The sequence below is a fragment of the Salvelinus sp. IW2-2015 genome, unplaced genomic scaffold (genome assembly GCF_002910315.2).
Source record: "Salvelinus sp. IW2-2015 unplaced genomic scaffold, ASM291031v2 Un_scaffold1253, whole genome shotgun sequence".
Taxonomy (NCBI): domain Eukaryota; kingdom Metazoa; phylum Chordata; class Actinopteri; order Salmoniformes; family Salmonidae; genus Salvelinus; species Salvelinus sp. IW2-2015.
In genome coordinates, this window is record NW_019942801.1 from 275,495 (window position 1) to 289,755 (window position 14,261).

At 45.7% G+C, this 14,261-nt stretch overlaps 1 protein-coding gene across 1 annotated transcript in view; it reads right to left on the reverse strand.

Annotated features, from left to right (window-relative positions):
- Positions 1-143: 143 nt before the first annotated feature.
- The window catches only part of LOC112070197 (KAT8 regulatory NSL complex subunit 1-like), a 51,679-nt gene continuing 37,561 nt past the window's right edge, over positions 144-14,261 (reverse strand). Inside the window, 13 exon segments of the mRNA XM_070438871.1 lie at positions 144-2,866; positions 3,116-3,413; positions 4,108-4,169; positions 4,171-4,221; positions 4,503-4,560; positions 4,949-5,073; positions 5,214-5,356; positions 5,709-5,891; positions 6,856-7,047; positions 9,160-9,331; positions 11,876-12,074; positions 13,417-13,523; positions 14,122-14,214. Of these exon segments, the coding sequence (XP_070294972.1) occupies positions 2,609-2,866; positions 3,116-3,413; positions 4,108-4,169; positions 4,171-4,221; positions 4,503-4,560; positions 4,949-5,073; positions 5,214-5,356; positions 5,709-5,891; positions 6,856-7,047; positions 9,160-9,331; positions 11,876-12,074; positions 13,417-13,523; positions 14,122-14,214 (1,941 nt within the window). The 3' untranslated portion in view covers positions 144-2,608.

Here is a 14,261-nt window from a genome sequence, read left to right on the forward strand (position 1 = left end):
AGGTTTCTTCTTTCCATTGCATTTGTGAAGACACTAAGGAGTGATGGTGTTTCAAAGAATGACAGGGGTATTTCCTGTCAAACTTACCTTGTTTGTGAAATATACAATTTACAAGATCATAGGGAACACAAGGACACAGTTGATACAATATAATTCACTTTTATTTTGAGAAGCACAAACGCTGCCTGCCCGTCGGATTCGTCAATCATACACTTTTTTTTTTGCCTCTGCATAAAGAAAAGTGTTCAATATTTTGTACTTGTCGTGTCTTCTCCCTATACAATCAGGACAGCTACAGCCTGAACGTCAAACAGTTAAGTTATTTACAAAATATACTTTTTGTACAAACTATTACATGCTAAAGGATATACCAGACTCACCCCACCCCATACACCACGTTGGAAAGTATGAAAATAGCCCAGACAATACAATATCTGTTTAACGCTAGTCAAACCTTCTTGTACATCGAAACAGTTTCTGGTGGGTCCTCTGAACCCCACTCGCAGACAAACCATAGTTGATAATGATTCATGACGGGGGACTTCTGTGAGGAGAAAAGGATAGGGACAGGCATCGATGGTCCCTAGAAATTGAGTCAGGTTTGTCTTTTGGTCTGTCTGGACCGACCAAGGGGACAATGATTCAAAGGATTCACCAGTGAAGACCTCACGTTAGTTACCTCCTCGCAATGACAGACAGCAGAATCAAGGAAGCAGGTGAAGACAAAAATAAAGGCTCAACTGAACAGTGATCTGAAGGATTTTCCCCCCACACTCAAACATGACATGATTCCAAACTAGCAGTAATTGGAACAAGAGCAGGGCATTGGTTGGGGCTAACATGTGGTTTTAACTGCTGGGGCAGAGCATGAATCAGACTTACATAGTAGAAAAGGCCAGGCGGCAGGGAGGTTTGGAGAGACGGTCAAAGTGACTCCACAACTGATAAATCCCTACATAGCCTCCTGTGTGTGTGATGGCCACAGCCTTCTGACTTAGTGACTCAAACATAAAAAGCCTTTTTTAGATGGAGCGATTAGTCGAGAGGCTTTCTGTACAATGCTCCACTTCATCTGCTGGGAGGGACACAGCAGGGGGTGCTGGGAACTAGGGCAGCTGACTGGGCAGATCTGGGTGTTCAGTATGCACCAAACGGAATATAACAGGCAGGGACTACCTGGACTTGTGCACTTTTTTTTTATAACCATTACACAACATTTTCCATTTGTCCGCTCTAATGAACAACCCAAACTTGGAGTTTTCTTTTGCATTGTTACATGAAAAGCATTTGACATTTGAACTCCCAATAAGACTCAGAGCTTGAGTGATTTTAATCCAATTGTGGAACTGCATTGACAATCCAACAGGTACACTGACATTATCTGCCTTGTGCAATTCCAAAACCAGTGACACAGGAACGAGATTAATTATGTACATTTACATATTTTTCCCCAATTTGTCTCATGTTCTTTTTTATTATACCAAGTGACATGCAAATTGCATGGCAATTATGCATTACAAGCTGGAAACATTGCACCGGATGTGAACTACGCCAACCTGTGTCAATAGCTAGGGTACAGAAATTTAAAAGAGCGAATAATGAAGGGCCTTGATTCAAGATAAAGCCAAAATACTACATTCAAAAACATAGGAGCTTTCTTTGTAATTGGAACCTGGCTGCACGCTTTAGTAATTTCTTGCACATTCTCCAAACCAAATCAGAAAAGAGTGAAATAACCGCACGCACACCACAAAGAAAATGAAGACAGAAATCCAATATGCACAGTTGAACTCTCATATCACCTCCCTCCATTTCTATAGGATCATTCCTATGTAGGACAGGTGATGCGTTTTTTTTTCTGTCGTTATATTAGTTAACGTTTCACTTTGGTTTGTTTGATATCATATCGAGGGTGGTGTTACTTGCCGTGCTAAAATGATTTTATACACCGCCCGCAACCACTTGTTCCATCAGTCTATGTGACGGGGTTGAAAGGAAATATCTTATTAAACCTATATGTATAAAACAACTACACCAATGCAGACAAACAGATGAACGAAAAGCACAGACAGACATCAAGGAAAATAGCTCTGTGAAACAAGTGCTTAAAGGAACATTTCAGGTTCACGCCGATTCTCTGGGGAGGGACAAATATTATTATGTTGATTCAAGGGGACACAACATAACAAGCTATGACAACAAGGCATTGCTGTTTTTTGTTTTACTCACTCCATTTTAAACTGACATGGGGCGGGGAACAGAAAGCTACAATGGTACACACACTGCCTGAGTGGCTGCTTAGCCCTCAGCCCATTGGCCCAGAAACAGGAAGCAACTCTATGCCCTGCTCATCACAAATTCAGTTTAATTTTCTCTCCTTTTTTCATTCACTTTTATATATATTTATTAATTTCAGTGACCAGGAAAAGAACAAAACGGATTTCTGACGGGGGGTCTCTGTCTATGTTCACTAAAAACTGTGAAAGAATTTGACTGATGTTTGAATATCAAACAACAGGAGTCCATTATTCCATTGTTGATGTAGTTCTTGTTTTGAGTCTTGTGAAAGAAAAAAGCGTTGAGTCCTTTATGCAGTGAGAGCCTTCGTTCATCGGTGGGAGGGTCTGGTGAGAGTGGTGGTGGAGGGGGCTTTCTGCTTGCTGCTGTCGTCAGGGGGAAGGAGCGGCGAGGGGGGACCTCCGGTGTCAGACTCAGACCTGGACGAGCCTGTCTTGCAACCGGAGATGTGGCGCATGGTTCTATAGGGGCGCTCCTCGGCGTTCCCTGGCTGCACCTCGGGCTCCGGCGGCGGGTCGCTCTCCAGGGGGAAGCTCCTCCGGTCCCACGGGTGTACTGGGATGTGAACCTGGAGAGGGAGAGAGGAAACTCCCGTCAGACTGGACAAGAACCACACCACTTAACACAGGGCTATCACCCACTTATCAAAGATTACCGGTCTGTCTGTGTACATTTATCCCCTAAAGGCCTGGTGTCTTCTCATATATCCTCTACAATCTGCCACAGTATTCACAAAGACGGCATACACACTGATTAAACAGCTGAAGTGTGTCAACGTGTGTATAGTACGGAAGTGTATGTGCTATGGGGAGCCTACCAGTTCTTCGTAGGTGCCATCAGGCGTGGAGCAGCGCGTGTCTTCGTTGGAGAGCAGGCGGTGGGAGTCCCTGGAGCCTATAGGGGTGTAGGAGTACCCTCCCGCTGTGTAACACCCTGGGGCGTAAGGGTAGGACAGCAGGTCGGGGCTGGCCGGGGAGCAGGGGGAGGCGGCGCTGCCGTAGTCCTGCAGGGCGTGGAAGTGGGCTGTGTCTGGGGAGGAGGGCTGCGGCGTGGAGGGGTTGGTGCTGCTCAGTAGGGGAGTAGTGCGACCGTCCAGCCGTCCACTGACATATGAACTGGAAGGGGGTGGAGGAGGGAGAGGGGAGTTAACTTGACATGGAGAACAGAAATGAAGTCTTCAGCTAGACTTCAATTGAACAGAAAGGAGAATAGCCTTAAGTAGAGAAACCTATCATCTAGATTCTAGAAGGTCAAATAGGGGCTGATTATATTTGTCCTGTTTCACCTAATGTACAAGTGGGTAACCTGTATGAGTGTATGAATTGGAAATTCGTTTTTTTAATGCATATCCCAACTCGCCGAGACACCCTAGGAAAGTGGGATCAAGGCCAGGAATCACAGCAACGCTGGAGCAATTAGGGTTAAGTGCCTTGCTCAAGGGCACATCGGCAGATGTTTCACCTAATCCGCCCGGGGATCTGAGAACCAGCGACCTGGCCCAGCACTCTTAACAGCTAGGCTATTTGCCAAGTTATTCCCTGTGCTGCACTGCAGTATAACGTGCTGGATCAGGCTATTTTAGGGAGAAACGACAGTGCAAAAATGTCAAGTTTCTGAGATAAGAGCATCACAATCAATATGCAGCTCAGAACCTCATCTCTGCTACAGATCGCACCAAAAAGACTGATTCCTGGATGAATAAACATAGAAAAACCTCCACACACACTGCTTCTTGGAAAAACTATGGGGAGTGGGTGGATTAGGGCAGACCGTGGGGGGGGGGGGGGTGTTTTGGTGTGTGTTACTGACCGGCTGCCTCTCCTCTTGGCGATGGCGCTGGCCGTCCAGCTCCAGCGGGAACGCTCCTGGTCGCTCGCAGGGCTGGTGCAGCTGGGAGAACGCAGTGTCTGTCAGGTCCTCAATCTGGGAGGGAGAGACGGGAGAGAGACCAGCACTCCAAGTTAGTGCTGTACACTTGATGAATGCAGCTTGCGGAAACGTTGGTTTGGTATTACCATTAAATGTATTGCGTCAGAGCTATACGGTGAAAAGAGAGCAGTTCTTTGGGGGTTGGTGGCAGCTCTACCTAGATGTTTGACTTCTTTGGACAACACTGTGCAGCTGAATCATACTTCTGGTCTGCATCGGTAAACTACACCAATTGAGATTCTGAAAAGGTCATACCAAGAGAAAATCCTTTTTACCTCCTCAATGTCAGCCTCCTCAGCGATTGGCTTAGCACAAATGTCAACCTCCTTCCAACTGCAAAATGGAAGCCAGATAAATTAATACATCAGTAATACACCACCCACGTGTGTGTGTGTGTGTGTGTGTGTGTGTGTGTGTGTGTGTGTGTGTGTGTGTGTGTGTGTGTTGTTTCAAGTGAGTGTACAGCTGATGTGCCGTAAGTCTGGCAGTCTCAGATTTAGGATCAGCTTACAGACCCCCCCCCAAATCATATCCTAACAATTGTTATTTGCCCTTCTGGACATATCTAGGATCAGAATTACAGTCCCATATCCTAACCGTTATTAATCTATTAGATGGGGGGAAATACCCAAACTATCTCTGGATCTGTGCTTAGTTTCCTGACTTTAGGCAACTTCCTCATGCCGAGGTAGGCATGGCGGCCATTTTGTGTCTTGCGTACCTGGGGGTGAGGATCTCTTTGTACTGCAGTTTCTCCATGCGGGTGGTGGCAGCCACAGACATGGGGATGACGATGTTGTTGATGTCAAAGGAGCTCTCTCCCCTCCTCCTGCGGATGGGCTGATGCTGTACGGGGTAGAAGGGGAGCAGGGTCAGTCACCGTCAATCCAACTTATACAAATTACGTCACCGTTATTGTTTCAATCAATCACACAGGACACGCATGCGCACACGGGTGTAAAGGCCAGATGTGGTGTGTATCGTACCGGGGTGCTGTTGAAGGAGGTGAAGGGCATGGAGCAGGTCTCTGAGGAGGCTGACAGCTGTCGGAGCAGGGAGCTGTGGGTGGGGAGCCCAGCAGATAGAGACTGGCACAGACCGCCCCCATCCAGGTACAGCTTAGGGGTGTCTGAGGAGAGAGAGAGTATGGGGGAAGAGAGAGAGAGAGAGTAGGGAAAATCATATTAAATACACTGGAATCCTCCAGACTGATTGATATACATCCATCTCTCAAGTATTCGAGCCTTAAAAATTCAGTAACTGACTCTGGATAAAATGGATACTGAATAAAGATGGACCTTCTAAAAAGTTATATGGAAAGGGTCAAACGTAGAGTGAAAAACGGTGGAAGCGGTGTGACAATTACCCTTCGGAACTCATTTGAGCTGCTCAAGCTATGAGACAGGTGCTGAGTGAGGGAGAGGGAAAGATACAGAGGCAGAAAGAAAGAGGGGAAAATAAATAGACTGTAGGCAACTTACTGTCCATACTGTCCAGTGACAGTGAGTGTTCTCGGGGTCTCTTGCGTGCGTGGCTCTTGTCGTAGGGCCCGTGGCCCTGCTCCCCTCGGTAGTGGGGGCGGCCCTCCAGCTTGGTGGACCCCAGCAGGCTGTCCAGCTGATGCCTGTGTAGCTTCTCTGAACGCACCTTGTGGTGGGACAGGCCTGGCGAGTGGGTAGAGCAACATGTGGGGGTTAGGCAGTGTGTATATTTTTCGCACACACACAAACAAACACATAGGGATATATTGTCTATTATATGAATATATTTTTTACAACCAGTCAATATATATATATATTTCCGATTTTGTCCAAGTGTTAATTGACTGTAAAAAAAAAAATCCTCATAAAATAGACCCCACCACGACACTAAAGCGGTCATATTTTCAGCAAGGTCTGTGGGTCTGCGTGAGAGTAAAAATGCGAACAAAACTGGCTTAGAAATGTACATTTTAACATTGTGCTGAGAAACTCTGGAGAGCACTGAGCATCAATTATGTAACGTCGTAATGAAATGATTATCAGTGTATCACGCTCCATCCATCTGTGCTCTCTGAATAGGGTCCATGCATTCTAAGCAGAAAACTACCTAAGCTTCTTTATCAATCACACAGAGGAAAGCGCTGAGTCACTGTATTTACCAGGAAATGCTGGGCCACACACTCACACCTGAATACTACAGAGTACCAAACAAAAGAAACGCTTGTTATGTAGGACTGTGAAATTTCAGGCTGGTGGGGCCTCATACGTTTCGCGTTGTTACACAAGTATATGAACCGACAATACTGATCATATCTCTAAGAGCTTTGCAAAACTAAGAGATCCTTCCTATACGTCACCTTAGTGTACATTTGGGTCTGTTGCGTTACACAACATTTAAGGTGTAGAAAATGAACATGCTTAGAGATAAATGGCTAAACTAGCCTTCCCTACTGGGAGGCAATACCCCGGTGCTTGGCTTAAAGTCTAAGGCTTTTAGAGTTGATGAGCCTTTATCTACGGACTGTGGAGAGGGAGTTGGTCATCTTGTGTATGTCTTTGGAGGTGAAGAGGCTTTACTTACGGACTGTGGAGAGGAGGGAGTTGGTCATCTTGTGTTTGTCTTTGGAGGTGAAGAGGCTTTACTTACGGACTGTGGAGAGGAGGGAGTTGGTCATCTTGTGTTTGTCTTTGGAGGTGAAGGAGGCGGAGGGGTCGTGAGGGCGTCCGACGGAGAGCTTGTGTTTCAGGGAGAGCTTCTTCAGGGGTTTCATCTTCTCCAGGGGCCGGCTGTTCCAGTGGGACTTCAGGACGCGCTGCAGGTGCAGACTCATCGTCACGTCTGCATAAACACACGGGGGGGGGGTTGTGGTTAGCAGCAGAAAATAACATAGTTTTAAAAATATATATTTTTTATAAGCTCTCAAACTATGCTGTTTATGACTCATGCTTTATTGATAATTCATTGTCCATATAGTTCAGCTGATCATTATCTTTTACTTGTGTTTTACATTGTATGACATCAAATGTTATGTTTGTTTCTGCACATGTAGAAGAAAAAGAAACGCACACCTATTTAGGCGAGGTGCTGGCTAGCAGAGTAGAAAACTTGAAAATAAAGGAGAGCCGCACACTCTAGGAGCTCAGATGCAAAAATGTAATTACCAACGTTTCGACAGCAAAGCTGTCTTCATCAGGGTATAATCACAAACACTGCGGGATGACTCGTTTATATAGTGTCAAAGGACACACAGGTGTCTGTAATCATGGCCAAGAGTGGCCTAATATCATTGGTTAATTCTCAAATATTAAAATGGCATACAAAGAGCAGCATACAAAAAACAAATGGATAGCATACGATCATAGATTCACTTTAGACTACACAAGCTTACAAACAATTACAATGGCAAAGTCACAATAATCACAAGAATGGCTTCAGATCAAAGTCTACGTTGAGACCGAAGGGAGCAAGGGTCTTTAAGTTAAAGATCCAGGCAGCCTCTCATTTTAACAATAAATTATCAAGGTCACCCCCTCTTCTAGGGAGGGTGACATGTTCGATGCCAATATAACGCAGAGACGAAATCGAGTGGCCTGCCTCCAAAAAGTGAGCCGCAACTGGGTAATTCAAGTTTTTGCAGAAGTTTCTGAGATACATACTTTTAATTCACGCTTTGTTTTAGCCACATCATTATTACCACAAGGACAAGTTATAAGATAAATAACTGCCTTAGTGGAGCACGTAATAACACCTTTGATTGGGATCGATTTCCCCGTTTGTGGGTGTTTGAAGGATCTACATTTATAAGTGCCATTGCATTGAGCACAGCCATTACACTTGTAATTTCCATCTAGTAGGGGCGCAAATAGTGTATGTTTCTGCATATGTACCAAGATGTTCAAATAAACCTACACCTAAACACATTGGCCCAGCAAAATAGAAACAAAGCACCGGTCAGGTATCGAGAACTGTATAGGCGTAGATTCTAGGGGGACTACAGATCAGATCAAACTTATAAAAACGACAAACCCCGTCAACCGTGCACTATTAAAAAGGCCAACGCCGTTGTGTGTGCCAGCTACAGCAGGTGGTAGCCCCTCGCTACCACCTTTAGACAGACAGTAGCATAGCACGGTCATTGCCTGTTCAACCACCAACCATCGCCTCTCTCACCAGTTGACCTACTTGACTGCACCATCCATCTCCAGCCAGTCCTTTATACCTCATTACGCTGCAGACTTTTGAAGCTTTCACATCTCTCAGGCCTAGCTAGCTGGCTAGCTCCTCTCATGTGGAAAAGGCACATCTGGGACTGCGAGAGAGGGGGAGGGTGGATGCATTGAGCAGCAGTGCTTTGACAGAGCGTCAGAGTGGATTTCTCACTCAATCCACCAGGGGGAGGACTTCAGCAAGTCCAGACCGGAAGCTCTAGAAGTCCCTCCACCCCTGCTGACCCCCTGAGGATTTGGCCTGCTTTCATCCTGCTCTCTACATCCTATTTCCCCTTGCCTTTAATCTTAGCACTGGCAGGCCCAAGAGTCAGAATGAAATAAACGCTACATGACATGTGTCGAACAATGACCTTTGATTGGATTGAAGCTGGTGGTGCTGCAAGTTCTCCATACGTCAAAGCTACAGCTCAATTTCTGCCTAGAAAATAGTCTATATAAAATGGGGTGCGCCTAAGTATTCCATACTGGATCTTTATCACTTATAAACCAACTATGCTGCTCCACTACCCAGCAAGCACAGGACGGCACAGCAACCCCTGTCCCTTGTTAGCCAACCCTTTTGACCCAGGGCATGACGAGGTCGGAGCTACTTACAACTGTGAGAGAAAAGATGGGGTGCACGTAGCTACTAGGCGTACCCTGTTTTAATGCAACGTTGTCTCCGGCGGGAGCGGGTTTGGATGCGTGTTTATGATCAAATCAATCAACCAATCAATCTTACCGTCTGAGAGGGAGAGGATGGGGTGCACGCAGGGATCGAACTGGGACAGCCTCTCCAGTAGAGGGCGCTCGTACTGGACGTCAGAGGAGGAGAGGGTGCGGCCACCACACGTCATACACTGGGGGTTGACCTCGCAGCCGCAGCGAGGACCCGGTACGCACAGCCTCTGGCCCTGGAGAAGAGAGGGAGGGAGAGGGAAGGAAAGTGGGATGATTCTTTAAACATATTTAACCAGGTAGGCCTGAGTAATTGAGTGAGTACAAATTCTCAATGCAATAACAAGCGTGTAATATCCAGACACATGGGGAACATGTAAACAACAGAGGGAAGCTCGGATAGAACTAGTCATCATATTCCTGTTCCAGCAACAACACACTGTTGCACAACAGCAATGAAACCGCTGCAAACATGGACACTTTCTACAACGCCTGCCTTCTTGCAAGGCAACCAAAAAGTGGACCAGATTCAAATTGTTTAAGAAATAAACATGGACAGATAGCACCATTAGCTTAGCTTTTATTGCCATAGCGTAGGCGAAGCCTTTGAAACTGCGGCGGTGCTGGTTTAACAAGATAAGCCAGAGTTCCTGTTTAGTTTATGGCTTTAACAACTATCTGAAACACTAGGAGCTGAGAGGACAGCTTGTTTACAGCGCGTTCCCGTTATGTCGGCGTTTCCTGTTACTGAACAGAGTAGGAGTGTTGATCTAGGATAAGTACCCCCCCCCCCCCCCATCCCGCCCAGCCAGACCTTTTTGAATTGTGGGTTTCTGTCAGGCAGCTCCTCCTAGTCGAGAAATATAACAACACGTCTGGTTTTAACAGAACACGAGTCAGCAGCATTCAGCCCTACCTGTGTCGTTGGAAACTAGCCACCTGTTCCAAGGCCACTTCGCATGAAGGAATAGACCTCTTTGCAGAATGCAGAGGTAGAAGACATGTAGACTATGTACACACACCGAGGGTATGAGAGTTCTAATGCAGATCCTTAAATGTACTGGTGTGGAGGGCTGGTGGTCACTCCTCACTAACCCATATGCTGTAGTTAGTACATTAACAAACACGTACACTCCCCACGTGGAATCACACTTAATGCTAGTACAAACACAGATGCTCGCATGTCCTTTTCACACTTGTAACTCAAGACACGCACAGACCGGCATACATTCACTTTTTTAGCCACTTGTCCTCTGGACAAGTAGGACCGATTTTGTACTTATCCAAAAGCTCAAGTCACTTGATGGTCTGTAACACCGTGGGCCAAAAGGGTGACTTGATGCAAGGTATCACTTTACAAAATACAATGACCATTATTATTACCATACAGAGAATCACAAAAAATGTAGGCTACCCTCTGCCAACAGGCTTCTTTGCATATTCAAGCCTGTCTGAAAATAGAACACTGCCCCTTTAAGGCTCTCCTGGAGGATGGTTGGCCCGAAAACATATTACAACTAAACACTTTGTCTTTACAACATACTTTCCTCATTAAATGAATCAGGGATCAAACGGCTACGGTTGGCTACCTCAAAGCAAGGTAACTAACATGTTTATCTGCATTGTAAGGCTAAAATATTCAGGTTTCAGTGGAGATCTATTGACAGCATTGGGAATCATTTGTCATTTGGGCTTGGATCAAATCATACAAATATTTTAACGCTGTCAGAATGACACGGCCAATGTTTAATATAGCTTTTCAAATGTGTCAGATTTATTTCTCAACTCCCAATTTTGAGTGCTTGAGAGGTGGTTTCACAACAGTATTACACCCGTTCATTATTCACGACGAGTGCTAGTGAAATGTTTGTTTGGGACGTCGGACATGACAACGACATTAATAGATGTAGCTTTTAGATAAATACTTAACTACTGAGATAACTAGCCAGGCGACACGATATGTTTTGAATTGGCTCTCTAGTTTAATAGGTTGTCCATCATTATTTTATAGGCCTACCTGCTATAATGTCTCCCTCTCTCTCCTCGGGCCCAATCAAACAGGCACAAAGCAGGTGATGCCCACGCCATGACTTTTCAAGGATTTTCATGACCATACGAACCCTGTTTGCTGACCAAAAATGTGCTATACCTGGGCAAATAACTCACTAACTAGCAAGGGATATGAAGAAATGTGCAAACGTGGCTACGTGCGGCTCTGATCTCAAAAGTGATGGACATATCCAGCCTTTCAATGCAATACAATCATATTCTGATGGCGCTCTGCATAAATTGGGAGAACAGTGCACAACAACGCATGTGGAGGATACTCTGGTCCAATTCCGATGTGAGTAATTGTTTGATACTGTGACTTGTGTGATTTTTTTTTACTTGTCCATCCGGACGACATGCAATATTCTGCATTCTATATTCTGCTTGTCTCACATACCGGACAAACGTTAATGCCGCGCCGTGAACAAATACACACCAATCCACCACCCATGAGTAAAAGGACACACATTGCAGATAGCGTATCCATATAAACACACACATAATATATAGGCTATACACAGACAAAAATCTGCCAACCCCTCCGTAGTTCAAGGACACTGAGTCATACTAGCAAACAATACACCCATTCACTACCCAGTAAACAACAAAAAAAGAGCTGAAAACACACAGAATGACAATGTAGCAGTGGAAGCGTACCAACACAAAGACATTACAACACACACACGCACACAGTAAAGCGCAAACACACACACACACACACACAAACAAACCTTGCGGTTGAGGTTGGTGACGGTGCTAGGCCTGACGAGGCGTCGTCTCTTGCAGCTGAGGAGGGGGCGTGTGCGGGCCGCCACACACGTGTCGTCCTGAGGGGAGCACGGTAGCTGGTGCTGGGACGAGGGCAGGCTCTGCTGCTGCTTCCTCAGCTGCTCCTCCAGGTCAGAACACTCTGGAGAACCAGGCCGCAGGCTGGAGGGAGGGACAGTCACTCATCAATACTACGCTACACGAAAGAAGAAACCCTGTGCACAGCAGTGCATCTAGACCGGACAAATGTTAGCGCCGAGTCCATTAGTGCTTTTTGAGGTCGGTTTCGATTATTTGGGTTGAATGCTGTAACACTGAAATAACACAATACAAGTCCCATTAATGGTAGTGACTGCCCATCACCCATCACTACACCACTACCCATTATTACTTATCACTTATTAACCATCATTTATTCACATTACTTCAATAAAAATATTTCAGTTGTGTATATTTTATGACTTTATTTAATTCCAAGTCATCATCTCATCTCTATAGAGCCAATGCTTTCTGACAAAAATCACTATTTTGTAGTTCTTCAACGTAAATAAGGCATACTTTTATGACTGCTGAATACCAACTATCAAATCACTTGGATCATGTATTATCAGGTAGTGATACCTAGCGAAGCAACAGATGCTCTCTATATCACCTCACAAACGCGCATTCTTCTGCCTCTTCCCTAGCAGGCATAAATGAAACAGAGACCGGACAAGTAGACGTACAATGGATTATGGTCATTGTAGTTAATTACCACGTTTTATGAGCTAAACTATGTAGAATATTGGCCTGTTGGAAACTACAACTCCCTACTACATCGCACAGTTCAGGCTGGATCTGATTTATCTCTAGAGAAACGGTGCAATGTGCACATTGAGCTCACAGAATAAAACTGAACAACATGGAACTCAAATAATTGAACCGATGTCGGTCAACTAGTTTAAAAACCGAAAAATAACAGAAAATTCGGATAGTCGCTCAGCACTAACAAATATGGACAATCTATGTCTAGAGACTTATGACATAAGCTGCAGGGAAGATCGCTGATCAACACTGCAATACATGACTCTGTATATTACTACTACTACGATTGATAATGTTCATCATGATAATTCTGGATTTATGTTTTGACTGTCCATTGAGTATCTTTATTTGGTAGGTCTCAATGTAACAGCATGGGGGGAAAACTCCCATCCCATTTATAAGGAGTGTGAATACGTATCACTCGGTGACAGAATGATTATGCCATTCACAGTTCTGCATTCCACTAGATGAAAAAGGCTGCAGCATGAACACATGTACGTACAAGCTTGTACAGTGCTGTGTGTACAAACCCTGTGGTATGTTTGGGAAGAACAGTGAGCAGCTGCAATTCCCACATGGATCATGTCCCCTCGCACACACACCCCTTTGTTCAGACGGAGTGGTTGGCATAGAGGCCGCCTTGCTGAAAGGACACAGACCTAGTGGACGGGTAAAGAGGGTTCATTCCATCGCGTCGTACCTGTTGATGATCCCGTTGACCCGTCTCCCGGACGCGCAACCTTTCCTCGGGCCCGTTTCCACGGAGACCGTTCCGGGACCTTCCGCCCCACCGTCTGAGCCGCACTCCTGGAACCAAAGACAAGGTTGGCACGGCTAACATGGAACTCCCCTTCGAAACTCTCTCCCAACCCACCCTCCTCAACTCCATTCCACTACAGCCTAGCCCAGAACAGTTGAATGACCTAGTGAATTCCTCGGGCCACAACTGAATGGATAGAAAGGTCAACACTACTTGGCATGACAAAACAAAGACCACCACTGTTTTGGGACCTCCCCCTCCCGAGATAGTAGTCCCTCCTCCCTCCCTCCCAAGTCCCGGGGGCTGGTTGGGGTTCTGTGGGGGAGTCTTATTCCCGTCTCTCTATTTTGGGCACAGTGCCAGGGTGCCATCTTGAGCGGTGTCTTCTCTCCCTCCCTCTTCTCTTTCTCCCCTGAACTGGTAGGGAGGGACCACACTAAGTGGAAAAGTCGCATCTGATTCCTTCTCTATGAAAACAGCGCATCATACTACATGACTTAAGAGGATGTCAGCACTAATTGAAATGTGTACCTATTCATCTAAAACTAGGACATGTTTAGGATACGCGAGTTGATGTCGAAGAAATGAAGACACACAGGCTTGTTGAGGATCTGATTGGACAGTTACATCGTCAGACTCATTTACCTTTATTACCGGGCAACCAACAGGCTCCGCCTTCACCTCCCCGTCCTCAGGTGACACGTCAAAGGGGGAGGTCTCTGCCAGCATTATGGAACCCTACGAGAGCGCAGATAGGCCAGGGTGAGCTCTTCAGTCCTTCTGAT